Raw genomic sequence first — 22657 nt, forward strand, 5'->3', positions numbered from 1 at the left:
ATGTAGCTCAGGGTAACATGCTGCAAATAAGATATAACTATTACTTTAAGCCACATCTTCCTGTTGACAGTTCAGACATGTCTCAGGTAGCCTTCAAGTTTTCTTCATTGGATTGATTGAGCCTGCTATACTGAAAAATAGCACAGTCTGCCAAGGTAACCTTTCATATTTTACCACCTGCTCCCTTCAAGACTGACATGTGAGAACTCTCCAAGAATCATGGATGTTGTTCTTGGACATTTCTCTAATCTCTATTTTCACAAGATTTATATTTAGTTATATAAATAAGCAAGAGAATGTGTATCTGGCCTATGTACAACTTCAGGTTTTCTAACTTAAAGAAGTATAAAGTGTAGGTCTAAGCAGAGGCAAGAGCAGCAGAATTACTCCCTAGTCTGTCTCCTTGTCTTGCGCTGGTTGCAGAAAGGCAGCCTTGGCTGTAAATGGGGCAGCAATCACCAAGAGAGGTATTCAGCAGTGGCATCACAGCTGCTTCTTGAGGTCAGTCACACTCAGAAGGGGTGGTTGACATCACCTTTGTCCTGTTGTACAAATAGAGTCAACAGGCTGACACTGAGATCTCAATCCTGTTTTCTTTCCTTGTCCCTGATCATTGTCTTTCACGTGGTAGTTCTCTAGCTGTCTGGCAATATTGCTATTTTTCATCTGAGTCACGGCAAAACTGAATTTTCTTAAAACTGTTGTAAACTATAAGCCATATATGAATGCAAGCAGTTTATGATACCAAGTACTATTAAAAAATGATTTAGCTGGCGAAATATTCCTATTTTCTTATTGCATCTTCAGGCACTTAACTCTCTAAACACAAGATGGCAGTACCGCTATTTAAATAGGCTCTTGTTTATTTACATTGGAATTATTGAGTCTTTTGACACATTGAAGTATATTTTGAACTGTAAGTTTTCTTCATAACATTAATTCATGATTTCTAGCAATGACAGTCTTATCTCTTGTATCCTGTTGTCCTATTAATGAGAGGCGTTTTTTAGTATGTACTGAAAAAAACGTTGGGCAGATTTGTTTGACCCTGTCAACCTAGATCATGCAGCTGGCCTTTTACTAGTGAACAAAAAAGCCAAAAGTGGGGATTGACTCTTAGAATCTGACACACAAACCTGTATTTTGTATGACCTGTTGCCTAATATCTTGTTTTTTGCGATTTTTCCAGAGTTGTTAAATTGTTAAACACTTAGATTTGAGAAGCCAAAAGTGACCACTCTAGTCTTCAAAAATGATTAAATAAACTATAATAATAAATAAACATTACTGATATTCACACATGGTAAAAGCTGTGAAAAGCCAAAAACAGCTCAGTTTTTCTGTGTGCATGTTTCAGCTTTTGTTCAGTATCTCAGCTTTTTATGATTTACATGTCCAAAACAGAAAGTAAGTCTTATAATGAGGAACACCTGTCTTATAATTCCCATTTTCAGATGAGGTTCCATGTTCTTGGACCAAGCTGATGCAAGTTCAAGCTGACAAGAGAAAAAAGGGCTCATGGTCACTTGTGAAGTGTTGTACCACCGTTTTCCATATGTATAGCTGAGCACTGATCTGAAACAAGAGTCAGTCTTGCTGAAAACAACCTCTGGCAGAAACTTGTTGAAGATGAGCTTTGGCCTCATCATTAAGCCAGGCAGATGCCAATGCAACGCTGTGAGGGTAGAGAACATGTAGGTGCAGTAGCCTTTTCCGTTTCAGCCTGCACTAAAGTAAGTTAAAATAACTAGCATTGTTGTCTGAGTTCAATTTAATTGGTACAGGGCATACTTTGTAACAATGACATGTGAAGGAAATGAGAAGATTATTTCTGGAGTCTTACTCTCAAATTTTTATAATGTATGACAGGAATAAAACCGTTCAACCATTCAGATAACTAGCATTTGTAATACTGATGAGCATAATTGATGATACGATGAAGTACTTCTCCTTTTGAAGGAGTGGAAATAACTTTAAATCATACAATCTTCAAGACATGTAGCAAACAATGATTTCTGTTAAAAAAGGATAATTAGAACAAGCGAACTCAATTTTTAACAGAGAGAAGCAGCAAGATTCAATCTGCCTAATGACGGGTATCCAACATCTACTTTAGGTGGAGAAGTATTACCCTTAAAAGACAGTGGAGAACTAAATGATATATCAAAATTCAGGCATGTGGCTGAGAAATTCAAATTCTAGCCCTGGTCTAGAAGTTAAGCTACATCAAAATTATTCCTTCTATTAATCGTTAAAAGAAAGATGAGGGATGTATGGCTACAAGTCTACTAGTGACTATTACTTTATGAATGTTTGTTAGCATAATACTGCATTTTAAATAGGCCATAAGATTTCTGTTCCTACAAACAGAATTCTCTAAGTCAATGATGATTTCAAGCTCTATTTTTCACGTGACCAGTACTGTTGAAATTGGACTTTTTTGAATGTTGCATTTGTATGGTGCTGATCATATATAATTATTCTTTGTAATTTCATTCTTATAAGATTGCTGATTACATCTCAGATTACTAGCTTATTTTACACATGCACTCTTACCCATTTCATTTTAGAGTAATTAAAATTTCATCTGTGTTCTTTCTTTTAAAAGTATCTCAGGTGCGATCAGGAAGTAGGGCAGAAGAAGAATGGTGGGGATGTTAAATTTTTGAAAATTTCAGTGTATATTCTTGCAGTAACTGAGAGTCTGCATTATCTTCTCTTACCCAAAGAGATAGAATTTGAGTTTGAGCCAAAGCAAAATTCATCCAATCCATCAAGTTCATTCGGAAGTCTAAGGGGAAATGAAGTTGGGCAAGAGTAATAAAATGCTGTATTTGAAGACTGCGGTATCTTCCATGTTCTACTTCGCACCCTTCACTTGTGAAAGTCGGGCTCTGCTTTAATAGAAATCCTGTTAAAGTACTGCAGTTAATGTAATGAACAATAATTTATCAAATGTTTGGAAAGAGGCAAATAAAGGCCAGCAGAATCATGTTTATTCTTTTTAAAAAAAAGATATACTTCACTTTTCAGCAAAGATGTCCAGGAAGCTAAGTTTGCCAACTGAGTTAAAGCCTGATTTAGGTAAGTTTACATAGTTGATTTTATTTTTATTGAAACTGTTTTGCAGAGTGTGCATACATTAGAGTCCTTACTTACGTAAACTATCATGACTGAGTTGCATTATCTGAAGTGTAGAACTAAAATTTTAATTCCACTCTCTTTGGGGGCTCTCAGGCACAAAATGTCATTGCTGTCATCGTAAGGTAAGCCTGGAAATTTTGTACATGGCTTATCACATTTTTGTCATAATTTTTAGGCATCTGTCACTCCTACAACAGTGCTGTGATAGAAAAAGTGTTGAATAAGCAGGTAATTTATTGTAAGGAAAATTGCTTGCCTGTTTAAAACCATCTGATATATTTTAAATTGAAAAATGCAGTATCTTGGGAACAACAGGATATGTTGAGGTCTGCTCAACAAATAGCTGGATGCATTTTTACAAATGGTAATTGTCTTGTGACCACTCTCTATAAATGAAAATAACATACAGCTGTTTGCTGGGTAGATGGCCAGTCTGAGAATTTCTATTTTCTTGAAAAAGTACAATACCGTTCTACATAATAAGCAATTAAGTTGTGAAGTTTGTAATGCTAAAGGTTTTGCATAACAAAAACAACATACAAATGAATAGGGTTTTTTCTGAGCTTTTTCATCAAAAAATGACTGCCAGCTTGTAGATCAGATCCAGCTCCACACCCTTTTAGAGAAAAAGATGATCAGGGACAGCTGTAGACCTACAGCAGTAGATCTAGCCTGTATAGGAAAGCTGCCTTCTGTCTACCACAGCTCCCTTCCCCTCTTGCAGTAGAATCCCTTGCACAACCCCAGCAGAAAACAGATCAGGATCAGACTGTGAGATGCAGAACCGTGCATTTGACAACCCTTGCTATCAGCAAGGGAAGAGTTGATGGCACTGAAATATCTTGAAACTTAAGAGTTAGACCACCCTGATTTACGTTACAGCTTGCTCTGCTCAGAGAAATGTGAAGCTGGAAGAAACCCTCAGAAATCCTTTAATCCATTACTATGGCAAGGATCCAGGTGTCTGGCAGCTTAACCTCTCATTCATGAGCCTCCAATAAATAAGTTTCTAGAAAAATACCAGACAGTTTGTGTTTTATAGCCAGTTAAACAAATTTCCTGTTATTCAAACAATACTCCCTGCTTCCATATTAACTTAGGGTTTTTTTCTTGTCCTTTCCACAAGGAAAATGGATAGCTATCGTTCTGTGGCTCTTTGCTAGGCCATCTTTTATGCTGTTGAAAGCTGTCATCACATTGCTAATCTTCATTTTTGCAGATAGGTTTAGGTTTGTTTTAGTTTTTAACTAAATTAAGCTAATTTAAGTTAAGTTGTCTAAATCTAGAATGGCTTCTGTTAATTGCCTCTGGACTTTCAGTTTTTCCTCATCTTTCTAAAGCTCTTTTGTGTAGAACTAGAATGATTTAACCATGGCATTGTTGGCAATAAGGAACACAAAAATTTGGTTTGTCTTTTCACTGTGTGTTTATTCTTCCTTACTACTGTTATGGACAGTTTAGGGATAATGTCAGTTTAGGATGAACTTTATCAGACTTTGCAAACTGGAACACATTTACACTTAAATATTATCAAGTTCATTCTATTTCTACAGTTGTTTTTACTTGAAATTCTTCAATAGCAGTAAGTACATAGTTTTTTTTATTTGTTTGAAGCAGGGAGAAAAGAGAATGCTAAAACTCAGTATTTTCTAACACTAAAATTGCCAGCATTTTCTACATGATTTAATATTTGCTGTTCTAATGAAATAAGGGAGCTTTTTTGGTCAACTCACTTCTGGTGTATTTCTTTACTACTTAGTTGCAATGGTCTTTGGTTTTGTTTGACTTTACCCCATGTGTAGCTATCTGCACTTACACACCTCATTTTGTTCTGTATCAAAGTCTTAAATTTTAGGTCTGTAAATAACCTCCTTAGGCAATGATAAGTCTGTTTTTATTTGGCTTACCATCTTTTCTTCTAGTGGAATAGCTTTTGCATAGGGTTCTTCAGTGACTCTCAGCTTGCTTGTATTTTTTTTTTGTCACTTATGTGACCATATGTACTGGATCTAGGAGACATCTCTGAAATGTCTTTCTCACAAGTTCATTATCCATATTTTCTCTCATTTTCTTCCATGGCTTCTTGAACCTTGATCACACTTACTCTTTCATGGTTGTGTTCTTTCAAAATACTTTTCTGTCTCTAAATCTTTGACCCACTCCCCTTTCTCTCTAAATAGCCAAAACAAAATGTGCTTCTATGTTTTATCTTCCAATTCCTAAAATAGAAATCATCTTAAGCATACTTTAGTCTGCATTATACCATTGCTTTTCAATGTTGTGACCCAGATGATTAAGGTACCATTACCAATAGGTCCTGCTCTGTGGTTTAGTTGCTTAGAAGAGGCTCATCTTTCCTTTCTTTCGATGAAGTGGTTTTGTAGTCACACTATTGTAACTTCCTCTTCATTCAAAATTTATCTATTAGGAAATTAGATTCTTGCCTGACTTCAGGATAAAGAATATGCGCTAATGCAGTTAAATCTTTCGCTCCCAGTTCTCCTCTTTGAATGAGTTGCCCACTCTCTACAATGCCTATATTGTTTGGCTAGTTAATTTTTGTGTTTCCTTGTCTGTTCCAATACTTCTGGAATTTGTACGCATGCTTTTCAAATGTTCAACCAGCTGCAACTGAAGAGAAGTACATTTTATGCCTGTTGCAGTAATTGTATCTTTCTCAGGAAGAGGAGAGGGATCTTTCCTGAAATAAGGAATATAGAGGAGTATATGTTCTCAAATCTTTAGTCAAAGTGGTATAATTAATGAAACCACATGTACTCCCACGCTTTAGTGAGATGCTCGGTTTTGAGTTATCTTTTATTCATGCAAATGGTTTACAGTTGGTTTGCATTTTTAAATTCTGAATGTACCAATATATTCCAGCTTTTTTTGGCCTTAATTTGGTTTACAGAATATTTATGCTTTTTTTGCAAATATGTATTTCAATGTCAGCAAAATTCAAATATATTATTATATTCAGAGTGATTAATCTGTTAGAGTTGGAAAAAACAGAAAGCCAATAAATATTCAAACTTGAAGGAACAAGCATCATAAGAGGTTGTGGTCATTAAAAAAAAATATATAAAACGATTTTCATCATTTTATACTGGATTTGATATTTTTCCTAGGCAATGTTTTTAAATGTGAAAACTTGAGATGTCAGCATATGAGTGGTTGACCTAGTTTCTTTTTATGATTGATGTTTTATGTTTGAATTAAATATATTAAAAAAAAAAAAGGCAGAACGATAATTTTTGTGTCCTTGTTGGAATGAGACAAGTCTCTCCTGAGAGTTTCACTGTTTATATTGTATAGATGTCTGTATTTTGTCAGCTGAAATCTAGTTTGTATGATTTTTCAAATGCATGTTGGATGTTCTTTGTAGAAAACGCTGCAATTATTTAATGAAATTAGCATATTGATACTTCTAATACCTCTGCAGTTAAATGTTCTTTAGCTCATAATCCTGCTTAAAAAATGTTCCATGCTCCACCTGAAGATCTAAAAGAATAACTTAGTTTTAGGAAGTCATGATATGAAGTACACCAGACTTTACTGGTAAGGGTTGTCTCATGATAAAATTGTGGAATGATGCCCAGAGAAAGTAAAGCATTAATTTGGAGTGCACAGGTAACTTCAGGCATGCTGTTGTATTAAGTATCACCACAAGTACAGACAGCACACAGCTAGAATAGAGCAGCATGGTTTGTTCTGATTTTTTTGTTACTATGAGAATTCATCATCTGTAACAAGAACCGTATTTGCTAAGCAAAGACTAAGACATCCTGATGAAAAGTGTTACTGCCATATCGTACTTTATTCAAAAAGGAAATCTTCAGCTTTTCATAGCAGTGTCAAATGGCATTTGGTAGCATTTGATGTTTCTCTTACTAAAAGTTCAGGTGTGTGCAAATGACCAATGAAAATCCCTTCATGCAGTTTCCTGAAGTGGGACAATATTGTAAGCCATTACAGGTTGTGTAATCATGATGTCTAGTTGTCCCTGTCCTTCTTAAACTAAAATAGTTAAATCTTCAAAAATCATTAAGCTGTTTGTCATGGAAGACTTTTTCTATCTGATCAATGAGCTAATCGACAGGTGTTTTTTTTTAATTTTTTAAGGACTCCTCTTGTTTAATGATGACTTTTACTCTTTGTCTCAAGAAGGTAGAAATGTCCAATATGCTTAATCAGGGAGTGTAGAGACAGGTCAAGGGTTAACAGTTTTAAACTAAAAAAGAGCAGGTTTAGATCTGATACTAGTAAGAAACAAATGGTGAGGCACTGGAACAGGTTGCCCTAAGAAGCTGTGGAAGCCCCATCCCTGGAGGTATTTAAGGCCAAGCTGGATGGGGCTTTGCGCAACCTGGTCTAGAGGGAGGTGTCCCTGCCCATGGAAGGGAGGTTGGAAGAAGGTGATCTTTAAGGTTCCTCCCAACCTAAACCATTCTGCAATAAGTCATTCATGGCAATGACTTGATCATTACCTCTGCAGAGAAAGATGGGTGCTTTGTTGGAAATTGAATCAAAAGGAAATATGATTAAGGAAGAATAAAGTAGTAATAAAAAGTAGTATGTGATACATATACGAAAGAACAAAACTAAAATATGATCTCAATTTTCTTAATTCCTGCATTTTGCTCTTTCTAATTAATACCTATCTGTTTTCAGATGTCAAAGACAACTCTTTCAGTCGATCCAGGAGTTCTAGTGTAACTAGCATTGATAAAGAGTCACGCGAGGCAATTTCAGCTCTTCATTTTTGTGAGACTTTCACAAGAAAAGCTGATACATCACCTTCCCCGTGCCTGTGGGTTGGGACCACCCTGGGTACAGTGCTTGTCATTGTACTGAACCTACCCCCAGGTGGAGAGCAAAGACTTCTTCAGCCAGTAATTGTTTCTCCTAGTGGTGAGTAGAAAGCAAAGTACAGCCTAAAGTATATTTAAAAATTGCTGTTGTTTCTCATGCTTTTATTTTATTATATTAAGAAACTATTTTTCTCAGTTATGGAGTAATTGGAAATTAATATATACTTGATGTAGCTAATAAGGTTAAGAATATAGATTGGTTATTTTTATTACCAGAATTTTAATGTTGCAAAGTTGAAAATACAATCTCATAATATTTAAAAAATAATAATAATAAAAAATCTAAGTATATCTGTTGAGAAAGTAGACTTTCTCACTTTAATGTAGTAGCTGGCAACAGTTAAACAGAGATAGTAGAGAAGATGTGTTTTTTTATATACTTTTTTTTAATAGTATAGCAGGAAACTTTCAGTTCCACTGAATCATGGAAAAAAAAAAATTAAAAGGGCTGTATATTTTAATGGTTTAAATACTAGTGATGAAGTATTCCTTTGATTTACTATGAGAGATCTTGTTTTCCTGATACACAGCAACAGATTGTGTTGTAATAATGTCTTAATGGTTTTCAGAATGTTGCCTAGATAAACACTGAATAATGTACTGTTAGGCATAGATTTATCTTTCCTACTACAATGTCATTGCAGAACATGATGCTCTGGTCCACTTTGTGCCACAGGTGGTATAAGGACATGAAAATTGCAATGCTTGCTATTTGATAGAGATTGTGTTAAGACTAATGTGACCACTAGACTGTATCTGTTTTGAGTTTGACTAGTATGATATTGGTAGCAGTATTTGTATTTGGTAATGTTTTACGGTAAAGGCAAGGCCACAGACGAGGCAGTGAATTCAGTCACCAGATCTGCAGCATGAACCTTAAAAAATACTGCCATGTGTATGATTTCTCTGTGTAAGTGCTCACTTTTGATTAATAGTGTTTGTTGTAGGTACTGAATGCACAGTGTACTCTTCAAAAAAAAAGTTGTTGTCTGATACTAAACTTTATTACAAATGTGCATTCCAGCTCCATTCTCTTCATAAATACATATCCATTGATGTTAATGGAGTGTACACACCTTGAAAACTGGTTTAATATTTTATTGAATAGGTATGTGCACTTGCATGTGCTTCATTGGTTTTCAGATTAATGTCCAGTTTTTACTGGACATTAACAGTTTTACTTCTGTTTTAGGCAACTCTAAGTTCTTTTTTAGCTTTCATTCTGCTAACTTCATAAAGGAATATTTTGTATTTAAAATTCAACTTAGAACTGTTTTAGAAATCTTCTCAATTTCTGTTTCTTAGGAACCATCCTGAGGCTTAAAGGGGCAATCTTGAGAATGGCTTTTCTGGATACCACAGGATCTTTAGTCTCACCAGCACATGAACCCTGGAGAGAACACAATGTTCCTGAAGATAAAGATGAAAAAGATAAATTGAAAAAGCGACGACCTGTTTCAGTGTCCCCCTCTTCCTCTCAGGAAATCAGTGAAAACCAATATGCAGTGATATGTTCTGAAAAGCAAGCAAAAGTTATCTCACTGCCATCGCAGAACTGTATTTATAAGCAAAACATAACAGAGACTTCTTTTGTTCTTCGTGGAGATATAGTGTCATTGAGTAACAGTATCTGCCTTGCATGTTTCTGTGCCAATGGACATATTATGACTTTTAGGTAAGATCTGCTTGATAATAAGATATACATACATATAAAAATAAAAAATGAGTCTTAAGTTAGATAAAACTAAACTTATTTTTCCAGAAGAATATCAATAAAATAAATGTACATTCATTTAAGTGTTGATGAACCTCTAACCTCTGGGCCTGGATACCTTTGATTATATATTCCTATTATTTATCACTAACTCAAGTTACACCGATTCAACAAATAATTATAAGTCCTTGAACTCATGTAGATTGTCTCAAACATGCGTTTACTCCTTGATGGGGGAAGCTGCCCTAAGTCAGACCTTTAGCTAGTCATAGCTCCACATATTTTTGTGCAGCTGTTACAGGATGTTCTCAGTTGTGTCTTGACTGTTTTGTTGTGTAGCTTGCTCATATCTCAAAGGCCTTAAACTCAGGCTATAAAGGTGAAATTAATTGGTGGCAGTTGTAGTATAGAAAAGTCATCTAAATTTAGAGGTTTAAGTTGTTAATTTAAACATGCATAAAAGTAATGTTTGAAGGTACTTTTGTCACCTGTGTAACTTTTACCTGTCCTTTCTCTTGAATATTTGCAAATGCTGTTTTATTCTGAGGAGAGGGGAAAAAAGACTGTATATACCTATATCCTTGCAACTACATTTTATTCATGGCTAATGGTAAGATGAACATGGAATATGGCACTCAAAATTGTGCCAGTAAAATCCCTAATAGATCATTTTTAAAGTTGCAAATATCAAACACTAAGCTTAGGAAATTCTATAAAAAGATGTTCACTTCTTCAGGGAGCTACTAGGAATAAAACTAAAGCTGTTTCATATCATAATTAAAAAAGTAGGTCTTGATTTTTAAGTTTGTTGGTAACTCCATTGATCTATACCCCAACATACATTCTAAACATCTCTAGAAAATGCTGCTCACCTTGCTTGTCTGCAGGGCAAGTACTGTTTTTTCCCAAATTGAAGCTGAATTTGGTAAAGTTCATGTTTCATATATTCAAATTGTGTTTTTCTCAGGATCGACTTTACTTTCTAATGAACTTTGCGCTGAGAAGTAGGTGCTAAATTATAAATACGGAATTGTAACAATGTGTAGATAAGTTGAACTCCCAGGGATTGGCTCCTATGACAACCGTGCCCTGACATGACTTTTTGTCACAAGTTTATTTAGAACAACATGAATTTATTTCAGAAGTAGTTATTTCTGGTGGCAGCTACACTTGTTTGCCGAGGGAGTTGGACCTATCTAAGAGGAAACTTCATAAGCATGAAATCGCTGCCATTTGTGAAAAGTTGTCAGAGCACTGTCATGCCCAAGATGCCCAATGCCTATCTACAGATACAAATTTAGATAAGACCATTCTGCTACAGGTTTGTTTGATACTCTGAAAATGCTATCATTAATGTCATGCTTGTCCTATGTGACCTAGTACTTTCATGATTTCTCTCAAAGCTGTAAGGATTATTTGATGCTTCCAGCAGCGTGAGGCAAAGCAGTTCCCTCTTACTAACTCAATCTAGGAATATTCCTATTTTACATCCAAGCAGGGCAGATGTGTCATTGGATGATGTGCTTACAAGAAAATATTGCTTTTTGTTTCTTAATATGACTTTGGAGGAAAGTTCTACAGGTATCTACTCTCCTTTCTTTTACTTGTCAGTTTCCTGTTATTGGACAATACACAGTCTGTAAAATGCAAGCTTAACACTTAGAAATTTCAGTATCATGCTAAAGGCGGGGGGGGGATGACACTAATTGTTGCTATCACTGTTTTTTCTTTATCATTAGTTTCAGCTTCACTTTGTCCTGCTTTCTTAAGTCTTTAGAACTAGTAATCTTATGCAGATACTATCTGCAGCAGAAGCTGCTTAATATGTTGTTGATGGATTTTTAGTTAACATTTTGTGTAAATTCTATTTTTACAGAATTTTCACAAGTAATATTTTTCAGGTAGGGGTTCATTTGGGGTTCTATTTATTAAGACATAAGGTATACATGCATTTAGTATTTCTTTGAGGAATGTTTGGTAGCTTGAGCATTATTACAGCATGAGTGCGTTGCATCTGTTCTTCAGTAGCCTGATACAGTAAGTACTGCAGTTCCATATGCAGAAACAGAAAATATAAGGTAAGCAAAACTTTGATTTAAGAGGATTTCCTCTTAAATACACAGCCAGGAAAAAAAAAGGCAGGCACAAGTTCACAAAATTCTGTTACTCTTTGAAAGCCCCCCCCCCCCCCGCATGTTTTCCTGCATTATGTGAACAGTTCTTTCGGACTTGTGGTTTTATTCAAGAAGAAAATCTTCATCTGAAAGAAGAGATATGGTATTAAATTGTATATGAAATAAAAAAATAAGCAGGTATTAAAATATTTCATTAGTAATTACTGAATAGTACTTTAAGTGTACCTGTGATTTTATATACTCAGAGTATCATTTAAATGATGCTTTCAAATGCAGCTGTTGCAGTTGTCTGTTTCTCTTTTTGAGGTGCTAACTGGAAGATTGTGTAGTTCAGTTCTGAAATTTTTCTTAACTGCATTAAGTGATATCCTGTGTGTGGTGTACTTCAGATAGTGAGGAAGAAAATAATGTGCTTTAAAAATGAGCCTTTTGGTCAATAATAGATAATCCTGCTCCATTTTTTTATTCTTTCTTAAGTTTGCCAAGTTTAAGGCCACTGTTGGATGTGTATTACCTGCCACTCACCAATATGCGAATAGCCAGGACATTCTGCTTCACCAATAATGGACAAGCACTCTATCTTGTCTCACCAACTGAAATACAGAGGCTCACCTACAGTCAAGAAACATGTGAAAATCTCCAGGTAATTAATAAAACCAAATTTACTATCTTCTAACATGGCTATCCTCTGAGTCTCTATTTTAAATTCACAGGGTTTGCAGTAATTAAACTTCTCACAAAGCTGTGCTTCAACTATCATGCTCTGATTGTTCTCATTGTAGAGTGAAATTCAGGATGAATTTCCCCCACATTGTACTGTTTCATCCATACTCTTGTATTTGAAACAGTTTCTTCCATGTTTAAGATGCGCACAACTCTTGTTCAAATGATGCTGGTGGAGATGCATGCAAACTTAAGTGGAGATTGCTAACTTAAGATAGTTGAAGGAAATTGTTATGTTGCAGGGCTATTAACAATTTGAACAGATTCACTACAATGATTCAGCTTCGAAGTTATATAGAACACAGACATAGCAGAAATACATTATGCAAGTTCTGCTTTGCAACCTGTGGATATGAGTGTTTGTAGATACAGTTTCAACAGAACAAGATCAGAAGTGTTGCTCAAGTTGAGAGGAAAATACAGCTTTACTCAAATACATTTCTTTGCAAATATTCTTGAGCTATAAGCTTGCAACTATCTGAACAGATGGTCTGGACAGATTTCCTAATATGTTTTTATTTTTTATTTCCGAAGTAGCATTGACTACTTGCTGCAAAGGCAGATGCCTATTAAAACATTTATTTTTAAATTCAAATCCACAAAATAAATGTCTGAAGTGACAGAATATTTCCTTAGTTTGTGTGTGAAATGATGTATGCCTTGTTGTATCTCTTTATTGCAAAGGAAATGTTGGGTGAGCTCTTCACTCCTGTAGAAACACCAGAAGCACCAAATAGGGGTTTCTTTAAAGGCCTGTTCGGAGGTGGGGCACAGTCACTTGACAGAGAAGAACTGTGTAAGTTTTTAAATATTCTTTATTTTTCTGTTATTTCCACACAATGAAGCCAGTGATCCTTGAGAAATGTTTTGACTCTGTTAATACGACACTACATTTGCAAAGAGGAAACTGAGAAAGGGAATGATAAGAAATAAATTTTCATAGCTTTACATGTTGCACACCTTACCAACAAGATCAGAAAATGTTGCTGTTTTCTCAAAGACTGCTTAACCTTATTTATTCAAGACTGGGTGATAAGACAGTAAATGGGACAACTGATCTTAAATTTATTCGTTTTAAGTCTATAGCGCTGTCCATAGTTCTCTTAATGCTGGTAAACTGAAAGAGACTGGTTCTGGAGAGTACTACCTTTGGACTGTAAGAAAACTGAAACTATTCTGCTTCAATTAATCTACTAGATTTTTTTCCTCATTTGACTTGTTCCTCAGAAATGAGAGAGAGGACACCACTGTATTATACTTAATTCAGTCCTCTATTCGTAGGACGAAGTTCACATTTGGCCAAAATTTTATTGCATTTTGTCAATACTTCTTGATTACATATTTATTAATCTTTTTTACTATGGTTGTATGCAACATTTGAATACATTTAAAAGAAATAAAATCTACTTAGTCATAGATTTGCTAGTTGAAACATCATTTTATGCAAGTTTATTGGTAAGTAGATCTGTTTCCTTTTTAATGTGAAATGTTGCTGTTAAAATAGACAGGGCTCTCTGACAATCTTTTCTATTATAGGTTCTTTTGACCTATCCAGTAAAAATTAAAACTTACTACTTTGCCTATATATTTTGAGCATATGTGTGTATTTATAAATAAAAAATATTAAGAGGTGTTTTCCAATTAAAAAATGTCATTTGTAGTTATGGATGCATAATAATTTGAAAGGTTGGAAAAGTCTTCTATTAGAGAAACTCACGTGTAGAAATTACACATTTAATTAGTATGACTGGGACATGGGAAAAGTACCAGTTCATGGCAACAGAAAAGCATACTTGTAACTTTAGAAGGTATCATTTTACATCATTTCAAGTTTCCACAATTTTGCACTGACTCCTCTGACCTATTTTTAAGGAGATCTCAAGCGGTTTTTGTAACTGTCTCTGGCTTTGTGGTTTTCAATAGAAAATTCTTTTTTGGCTCAAATTGTCAGAATAAAAATGCTGAGTAGGGAAAAAATCCAAATGAATTGTAGCCTGACAGTGAGTTCAATGACAACTAAGACATCTGAAACATCTTCAAAATAGTAATAATTAACATGAGGATAACTGCAGAATCTCTGCAATAAATGAAATGATTTTCTGTACATTCCTCAAGAATCAAAATGTATGTAGTATTGGTTGAAATGAAAATCATTCTTCCTAGAACCATAAAATCAGATCAGAAAATCTGGAAATACTGCAGCATTTTTTTATTTAACAATAATAATATTCTTTGTTGTAGGTGGGGGGAAAATGTTAACCATAATTTCATCTTTAAAAGACAAAAAAAAAAGTTTATTTGGTTTGACTTTAATACCCAAAAAGACCTTTTCTTGTCCTTTCTTTAGGTATTTTTAGAGGATACAATTCAGCTTGAGAGAGATTGATATCTCTAAGTTTCTAAACTGAGCTAGGTGGCTGGTGTCCCAGTATGAGCAAAGGAGATATAGTCAGTATGGTCACGGGAGCAGAGCTGTTCAGCTCACTACTTGTGGGTGTTTATTTTAGGATGAACTGATTTGTTCATACAGCTGCACCATCTTCCCATGATGTATGTTACTTTTCTTTTAAATGTGTTTGCTTACATTAATCGGATCACTGATACCTAGTCTTTAGGTGTCTGAATCTAAAACTGAACTTCCACTGTAGGAAACTTATGCTGGTAGGCTCAATCAGCAAAGCACTACCAGTATTGACCACAGCTCCTATTACTCAAGTTCTCCTGCTTTGCTGAATTTCCAACACCCTCCTTGTGAAGCAAGCTGTATTGTTAAAAACTGCATAATTATGTTAATGATGATGATGTCAACACTGTTGTGAGTTTTAATTTCATGCTTGAACTGTAACGAGGTTAAAATTTTATAAAATGCCTGGAAACTCTGAAATATGTTTTTAAAATCTCAATTTGATTAAATAGTAACAGAGTAGTGAGTATTGCTCATAGGCATGCTTATGATTAAGTGTTTGCTGTCTATTAAAAAAAAAAAAAAAAAAAAAAAAAACATAAAGCAGTTATATTGGCATTTATGTCATAATGATAAGAAACCTTTCTGTTCTTTTTTTGCTGCTTTGCAAATGCCTCCAGTTGGAGAATCAGCTTCTGGAAAGGCATCAAGAAGTCTTGCCCAGCATATTCCAGGGCCTGGGGGTATTGAAGGTGTCAAAGGAGCAGCATCTGGTGTAGTTGGTGAACTAGCACGAGCCCGGTTGGCACTAGATGAACGAGGACAGAAACTAGGAGAACTGGAAGAAAAAACTGCAGCTATGCTTTACAGTGCCGATTCTTTCTCTAAACATGCTCATGAGGTGAGTTCATTACATCTTAAACTGAGAGCATTAAATTGATTGTCTATTGAATGTGTGTAATCTTTGCAAGAAACTGACTTCCACTGTAAAGACGTATTAGAGAGGTCTAAAGGGAATGCAATGTCATTTATAAAGGACTTCATTTCTATCTTGCAATCATTACTCCTAATAGTTAAATATTAAGGTAAGCACCTTTTGTTTTTTGGCACATTGATCTAGAGTACGCCATCTGTCTGAGTGGTGTATAGACTTCCAAAAGGCCTGCTCATTTCCCATTACTTAAAGAATTTGTCACTGAATTAGATAAGTAATGCTCTATGTGAGATTCCTGTGGTTCTTAAGAAAGATCCAACAGTCTGTGACTCCAAGTTCATTTTTTCCTCAGTCACTACCAAGGATAGCTGTTCTCTTGAGTGTTCCTGCAGATCTCCTTTCATCCCCCAATTTTCTGTGCAACCTTCCCACTCTCCAAATCTCTTCTATCAGAGACCAGAAAATCAGCAATGAGGTCACCATTACAAAATTCAGCATGCCAAACCCTCACTTTTCAGCTATTTGTTTGTGTTATAGCACTCTTTGGTACATTACAGAAACATTAATTAAAAATTGTTTCTTTTGTTTTTTAGATGATGTTGAAGTATAAAGACAAGAAGTGGTACCAATTCTGATGATGCTCATCAATTACACCTGTTTAATTTTGTCCTGATGAAAAAAATCCTGTTTTTCATTAATTTTGGCAGGAACATTGAAATTTAAAGAAGTATTCAACATTGGATACTGTTGTTTCCTAGCACAAATCACACACTGTTTTACCTCAGTCGTGGCTTTAACTGAGGAGCTTTATATTTAAGAGAAACATAAAAAGAAAGAAACCTTGAGTGTTTCTTAGCTGTTGGTTAGCTGAGAGTTGGAGAACAGAACAGGTAACTGGAATATGTGGAAAAGGGATAAAGGAAGTAGTGTGATGGGCAGGGGCAATGCAGGGTCAATCCTGTGTTAATATTTCATATGCCAAAAGTTTTTGTGCTGTTGTACTTGCTGCCAGTGTTATACCCTCCTGTGAGGAGAGGCAATAAATCAGGGGTCCGAGAGCTGGAATAAAGTTGTTTGTCTTGCTGGACAGTAGCTGACTTACACTTACCCTCTCTAGGACTCACTATATTTACCATTATTGTTGAAGAAGAGTGGAAGCTTGCTGTCATTTCTTTCATCAGAAAAGCTGGAAGCTTGGAAAATTTCATGTTGAAAATTGTATACATAGTTGACCTGTGCATAATCTTTTCTTGGACCCCGATCTAGTGTTCTTGTATTCGCATCATATTCTGTGAAGTGCAAAACAAGAGAATACACAATTTTTGCATTAAACGAAGTCAAGTGAATAATATGCCTGGAATGTGTTATGCTGGGAGTTTTCATTTGTGTTATGGATGTGCAATGTGAAATGTGGTAACATCTTCATTGTGGTAAGAATACTTCAACTTCTGTTTAGTTAAATATTACTTTTTGCCAAAAACAGTTATTGGTTCAGTTTGTATAACATTTAGAATTGGCTGTGGATTCTATTCATGCTGTGAATTTTTATAAAAGTTTAACAGAATGTATCTTTACAGCCACTAATTAAAATAGCTGAGATAGTTTTGCTTAAAACTTATGTTCAAGATGCCCCTCTAGTCATTTACTCTAAAATCAGATAATCTCGTACTCAGGTTTTCAAACAGTTTTACACTCCATGGAGGTGCTGATGCATGAATAATGGCAAGCATCTAATATTTAATAATTGTCAGGATATTGTTTAGCAAATTTCTAAACCCTGCTAGTAGAGCTATTTTACAAGTACCTATCTCAGCCCCACAAAGTGTTAAAGGCAGCTTGCCTAAAGTTCAGATTTTGTCTCTAAAGCAGTGTTTTCAATATTGTGGGCAATGTTAAGTGTCCACTAAAACTTGGTGAAATGATATTCAAGTTGGGTAAGGTAAATAACTTAGCTGAGCTTACTTGTTAATGGCTGCTGCGCTAAAGCTGTAATAGTGGGGATGACCAGGGGTCTTTTAAAATAAATGTTTGCATTTCCAAAATGAATTTGGCCTTTGTTTTCCTCAAAAAGGCAGGAATAGTTACTGACTGGTTTTGTTTTATAAAAGGGAATACTTAGAAGCCGATAGGTGATGTCTTGCAATATTGACAGAAATTAATTATTTGGGTCTGCTTGTCCAAGCACTGCATTCTGTGTGTGTTTTTCACACGCTTTCTAAATATTCTGAAGCAAAACCTGGGTTATATCTGTATTGTGAAGTGATGTTGCAGGTACATAGATACATGAACCTTACAATACATATAAAAAGATGCTAAATAGTAAAGTTAATGATGGTTCTTAATTCTTTTTTTTTTTAATTTGTCACTCATCCCAGCAAATGTGCTTGGGCTTTGTAGCACAAATCAGTACGTTTTCTGATTTTATCTATAGTTCCATTTAAAGACAAGTAATTTTTGGTGCCAGTATGAAGGCATACCATACCGTGTCAGCTATATGAATGTGACAATTTGAACATGTGGCACTGTTTTCCTGATGTCTCTGTACAATATCTATTGAGGCAACGGTAACTCAGCTTGCCACACATTTTGTCTCTTCCTGTTAATCTGTGTTTTTAGTGTCCAACTAATGCATATTTAAATCAATACCATTTTGTTTAAAGTCCAGGTAGAAGAGAACTAGATAAACTCTGATCATACCGTTTACAAAAATATAACACCCTACCTGACATTCGTGCTGGTCCTTTTCTCACATTCATAAATGGAGATGACTGATAATTATTTAACTTGTTGAAGAAGAACTGTGTTTCAGAACAACAGAATCATCCTGGAAAACTAGTCTGGTTAGTCACTGGGAGAGAGGATGGCAAAAATACTCTTCAGCCAATTGTAGTATCAGTTCAATGGAAGATGACCTTGGCTTGAAAGAAAAGCATATTAAACTTTTTCCCATTGGGAAGCATTTGATGACCACCAGCAAGCAAAAAATGAGGCAATGAGAGACCACGTGCCACTACAAGGAGAGCAGTGGTTTATTTGGTATTATAGAATATATCATAGTTGAGTCTTTTGTTGCACATGTTCAGAGCATGTTTCTAGATTTGAAAACTAATGAAATGATTGCTCAGAAGATGAATATAAAAATGGTTCTTGGTCAATAACAGGGGCTATGTACAATCTCAGTGTAAGATGTTCCTTATTCCTTCTCTGTGGAAGGAAGTTGATCATATACATGTATCTTCTGCTATTTGTGGTGCACCTTTTGTACAGCAAACTACATTTGAAATCCTTGGGGGAAAACACCCCTATGGTTTTTGTTTGTTTTTTTTTTTTTTTTTGCTAGCATTTTAGTTGTGTGAAACTTTTTTAGAGTGTCTGGAAAATTATAAAATACAATTGAGCTATTACTTTTTTATTTTTTTGATGGAAGTGTAAGAAACTGCTGCTACCTGTTTATATGTAGTGTGTCTCATTAGGAACTGTAAACTGAAGAAGCTTTTCTTCAACTTAGTCCTGCCAAATTGTAACTTCTGAATGTTGATATGTGTAAATATGCGTGTATTCCAAATAAGTCTGAAAGTGTTACACCACAGGCATCTCCAGTGATTTGTTCTTTGGCAAAAAAAAAAAAAAAAAGTTATAAAATATAGTAATATATAGCTGTGTTCTTTGTCTGTCTTTATACAAAGATTTTTGCCTGAGGTGGTACTTATACAGCAGGTGATGTTAGGAAGCTACATCCAAAGGAGGATTTTTTAGAAGCAAGTCCATTTCCTTTTTTTCCTTTTTGCTTTTTTCTTTTCCTTTTTTATTTTTTTCCTTAATTAATAGCACTGATCCTACCTGAACTTTTAAACTTGAATTTTTCCTGCACTTTAATTCAATCATGATACTTTATTCCTTAATTTTGTTTGGACATTTGTGCAGTTCAGGTTCATTATTTGTATATAAGCACACGTTCAATGAAGAGTTTAGAGCAGGTTACTTTGGGGCACATTTGCTAATTATGTGACTATAATTCAGAATGTGTGTTTTCTTAGCAAAATATGTATATACAAGTATATGCAATGTAGAATCTAATGAAAGGCACTTATCCTGTGTCAGCATTCAGTTTATAAATTACTGCAACACTTTCAGATTTGTTACTAGATAATACAATAAACTGTTATATTTATACATACTGCTTAAGAATATACTTTTAATTTTAAATAATTTTTATATGTACACTTCTACATTTAATTTTAAAGACTTATGTTCAATTTTTAAGTCAAAGTACTTAAAGTATGTATATTATCCATAGAAGAAGTTGTTTTAAGCTTATGAATACATTCATATCTCATATCGAGATGATACAATTACTAAGCAATGAAAACAAACAGCCCATTTTGCTTTGTAGAAAATAATTATACTTACTTTTACCTCCCATTTTGAACATTCTTTAAAAAAATTCCCTAAGTATGAAGAGGGAAGATAGTGCATTCAGAAAACTAATGTAATGTAGAAGTTTTCTCAATAGCTGCAGTCAGTGGCTGACTTGCTTTCTATTTTTTTTTTTTTAAATATTCACATGAAAGAATTTTCAGCTATATTCCTTGGACTCTTAAAATTCCCCAGAACTGAAATGAGGTTTGTCCAATACAGATTTTCTTTGACTAATGTACAAGTCTTCATTATACATCAGCTCTTTACATGTAAATCATTTTTTTGTATACCAAATGTGTGTTGAAAAACCTATAGTCTGTGACTGAAGAAGTACCCTCCTCCCCTTTCTCATCATGGTTTCACATAACTGGTGGATACTGTTGGTGGCTGAAGTTCTGCATGTGGTGGGGAAGGTGTGCAAAGACTTGCCTCCCTCTACAAGTTGCAAGGTAACTTGTCAGTGGAACTTTTTTCTTCATTCTGGCCAATTTATTGTATATCATGTGATTCTTTCTGGGTAGATGTTGATAGCTGTGCTACTACCACAAAATCTTCACTTTGTAGACAAAAACGAATTATGTTTGAGGGGAGGAAGTGAATCAACAAATGCATAGTTTAGGAGAGTCAGGTATACTGGTTTTATTTCAGTTTTCATAGAAAAGCTAATTTAAGCTGGGCCAGTTTCTCTCTCTTATGTATGTTATAAATATGTGCTGTCTATCATCTGTTTTATTACTGTTCCAAGCCAGATGAGCGTACTGTGTTTCTGGGTTCTTTTATTCTTTATAAAGTTCAGGCTTAAAGACGTGGGTTTTCGTAAAGAAGAAACAAGACAAACATGGAAAAATCAAATGAAAGCTGTCAATTGGCATTCCTTTTAGTTTTTCATGTAAAGCACCTCAAAATGTTTGTCGTACAGCCGTAGGTTTCTTTGACACTTGCATTTGTTTTTATTAGTACCTCAGTTACATATTACAGGCAAATAATAACTAGAAGTTAAGCTGTTTCAGTTGAAAACATGTAAGGAGTTGTATGTGGACTACTACTACCATTCAGTAATAGGTGATGCAAAGAGTGTGCGGTGGGAACATGTTTTAAATATTCCCTTTTAAAAAGAACTGTAAATAAGCAGTAATATGTTATTTTAGACCTGAGCTCTGCTATCTGTAGTGGTTAGAACTAGGAAAACATGCTGCTTTCTAGTTATGCTACTGTTTCATTGTACCAGCACCATGGGCTGGGGGGGGAAACCAGTAAATTTTTCTAACATTGCCCACTCGTGGGTAAGCATGCTTGATGTGTAGCAGTTCTCGTTTATGTATAACTTAGTGTGTACATGTGTGTTTTTTCTTTTTGTTCATTGCGACTTATTTTCAGTTAAGTCTTGCTGAGCCCCACTAGCTCTTCTGAGGGTGATTACTGGAATATGCATTTTAGGTAGGGTTGCAAATCCATCTGTCTACAAATATAGTTTCATATGAACTGCAAACTGTACTGTTACAAACAACTATGTTAGATTGCATAGAGTTATTTTACTTACATGTACTTGAATTGAACTATGTCATCATAACAAAGTTTAAAAAAAAATAAGTATGGAATATTTTTGTAAATAAAAATACCTGTGCAGCTGGTATTTTAAATTTAAAATGTATTATACATTAATGTTTCAGAAAAAAAAAAATTCATATATGTGTATATGAATGTGTCATTATGCTGAAGGGCTCTGATTGGGCAAAATAAAAATATTCAAATCTCTCCTGAAGTGAGTCTAATTTACTTCAACACCCCCCCTTTTTTTTCCCCTTCCCCTAACAATTACTATCCTGCTGTCTGGAGTGTGCAGTAAGTCCCTTCTTGCCAAAAGAGTTGTCAGCTTTGTTTTGCTTGAAGTTTCATGATGTCCTTTATAATAAGGACATCTTGCAAGGATTGCTTTCAATCCATTAAACTTCCTGTCTTTTGCTGTTGTGGGGGTTAAAAACAATAAATTGTAAATATGTTCTGACTGATGCAGAAATGCTGAATCTGAAAAGAGGCTCTAATTTTGAGATCTATGAAACTGCAGCACCTTGGTGATTTTTTTTTGATCTCATGCCGCCTCAAATAGTTAAATACTTCAGTGCTGGTTGTTTTAGTATGCAGTTAATGCAGTGAGGATATAACTTCATCTGTATCAAAAATCTGCTGGTTCCAGACCTTTCCTGCCTCCCTTTTTTTCTTCCACTAATATCTGAAGGTTGTGTATTCTGAACCTTAAACGTGGAGTTACAAATAAGATGATGCATTGGAATGAAAACCTGTTTTAACTTCAGT

At 34.8% G+C, this 22657-nt stretch overlaps 1 protein-coding gene across 7 annotated transcripts in view; it reads left to right on the forward strand.

The window, feature by feature from the left end:
* The window catches only part of STXBP5 (syntaxin binding protein 5), a 114497-nt gene extending 92398 nt beyond the window's left edge, over positions 1-22099 (forward strand). For 4 of the 7 annotated variants that reach the window (XM_035320372.1, XM_035320373.1, XM_035320376.1 and 1 more), the window contains 7 exons: positions 3034-3084; positions 7816-8055; positions 9321-9690; positions 12342-12507; positions 13272-13383; positions 15672-15892; positions 16519-22099. In XM_035320372.1, the coding sequence (XP_035176263.1) occupies positions 3034-3084; positions 7816-8055; positions 9321-9690; positions 12342-12507; positions 13272-13383; positions 15672-15892; positions 16519-16560 (1202 nt within the window). In that variant the 3' untranslated portion in view covers positions 16561-22099. The remainder of the gene's footprint in view (positions 1-3033; positions 3085-7815; positions 8056-9320; positions 9691-12341; positions 12508-13271; positions 13384-15671; positions 15893-16518) is intronic. The other 3 variants (XM_035320375.1, XM_035320378.1, XM_035320379.1) reach the window with 1 other exon arrangement.
* The last annotated feature ends 558 nt before the right edge of the window (positions 22100-22657 follow it).

This window comes from Oxyura jamaicensis, chromosome 3, assembly GCF_011077185.1.
Source record: "Oxyura jamaicensis isolate SHBP4307 breed ruddy duck chromosome 3, BPBGC_Ojam_1.0, whole genome shotgun sequence".
NCBI classification, from domain to species: domain Eukaryota; kingdom Metazoa; phylum Chordata; class Aves; order Anseriformes; family Anatidae; genus Oxyura; species Oxyura jamaicensis.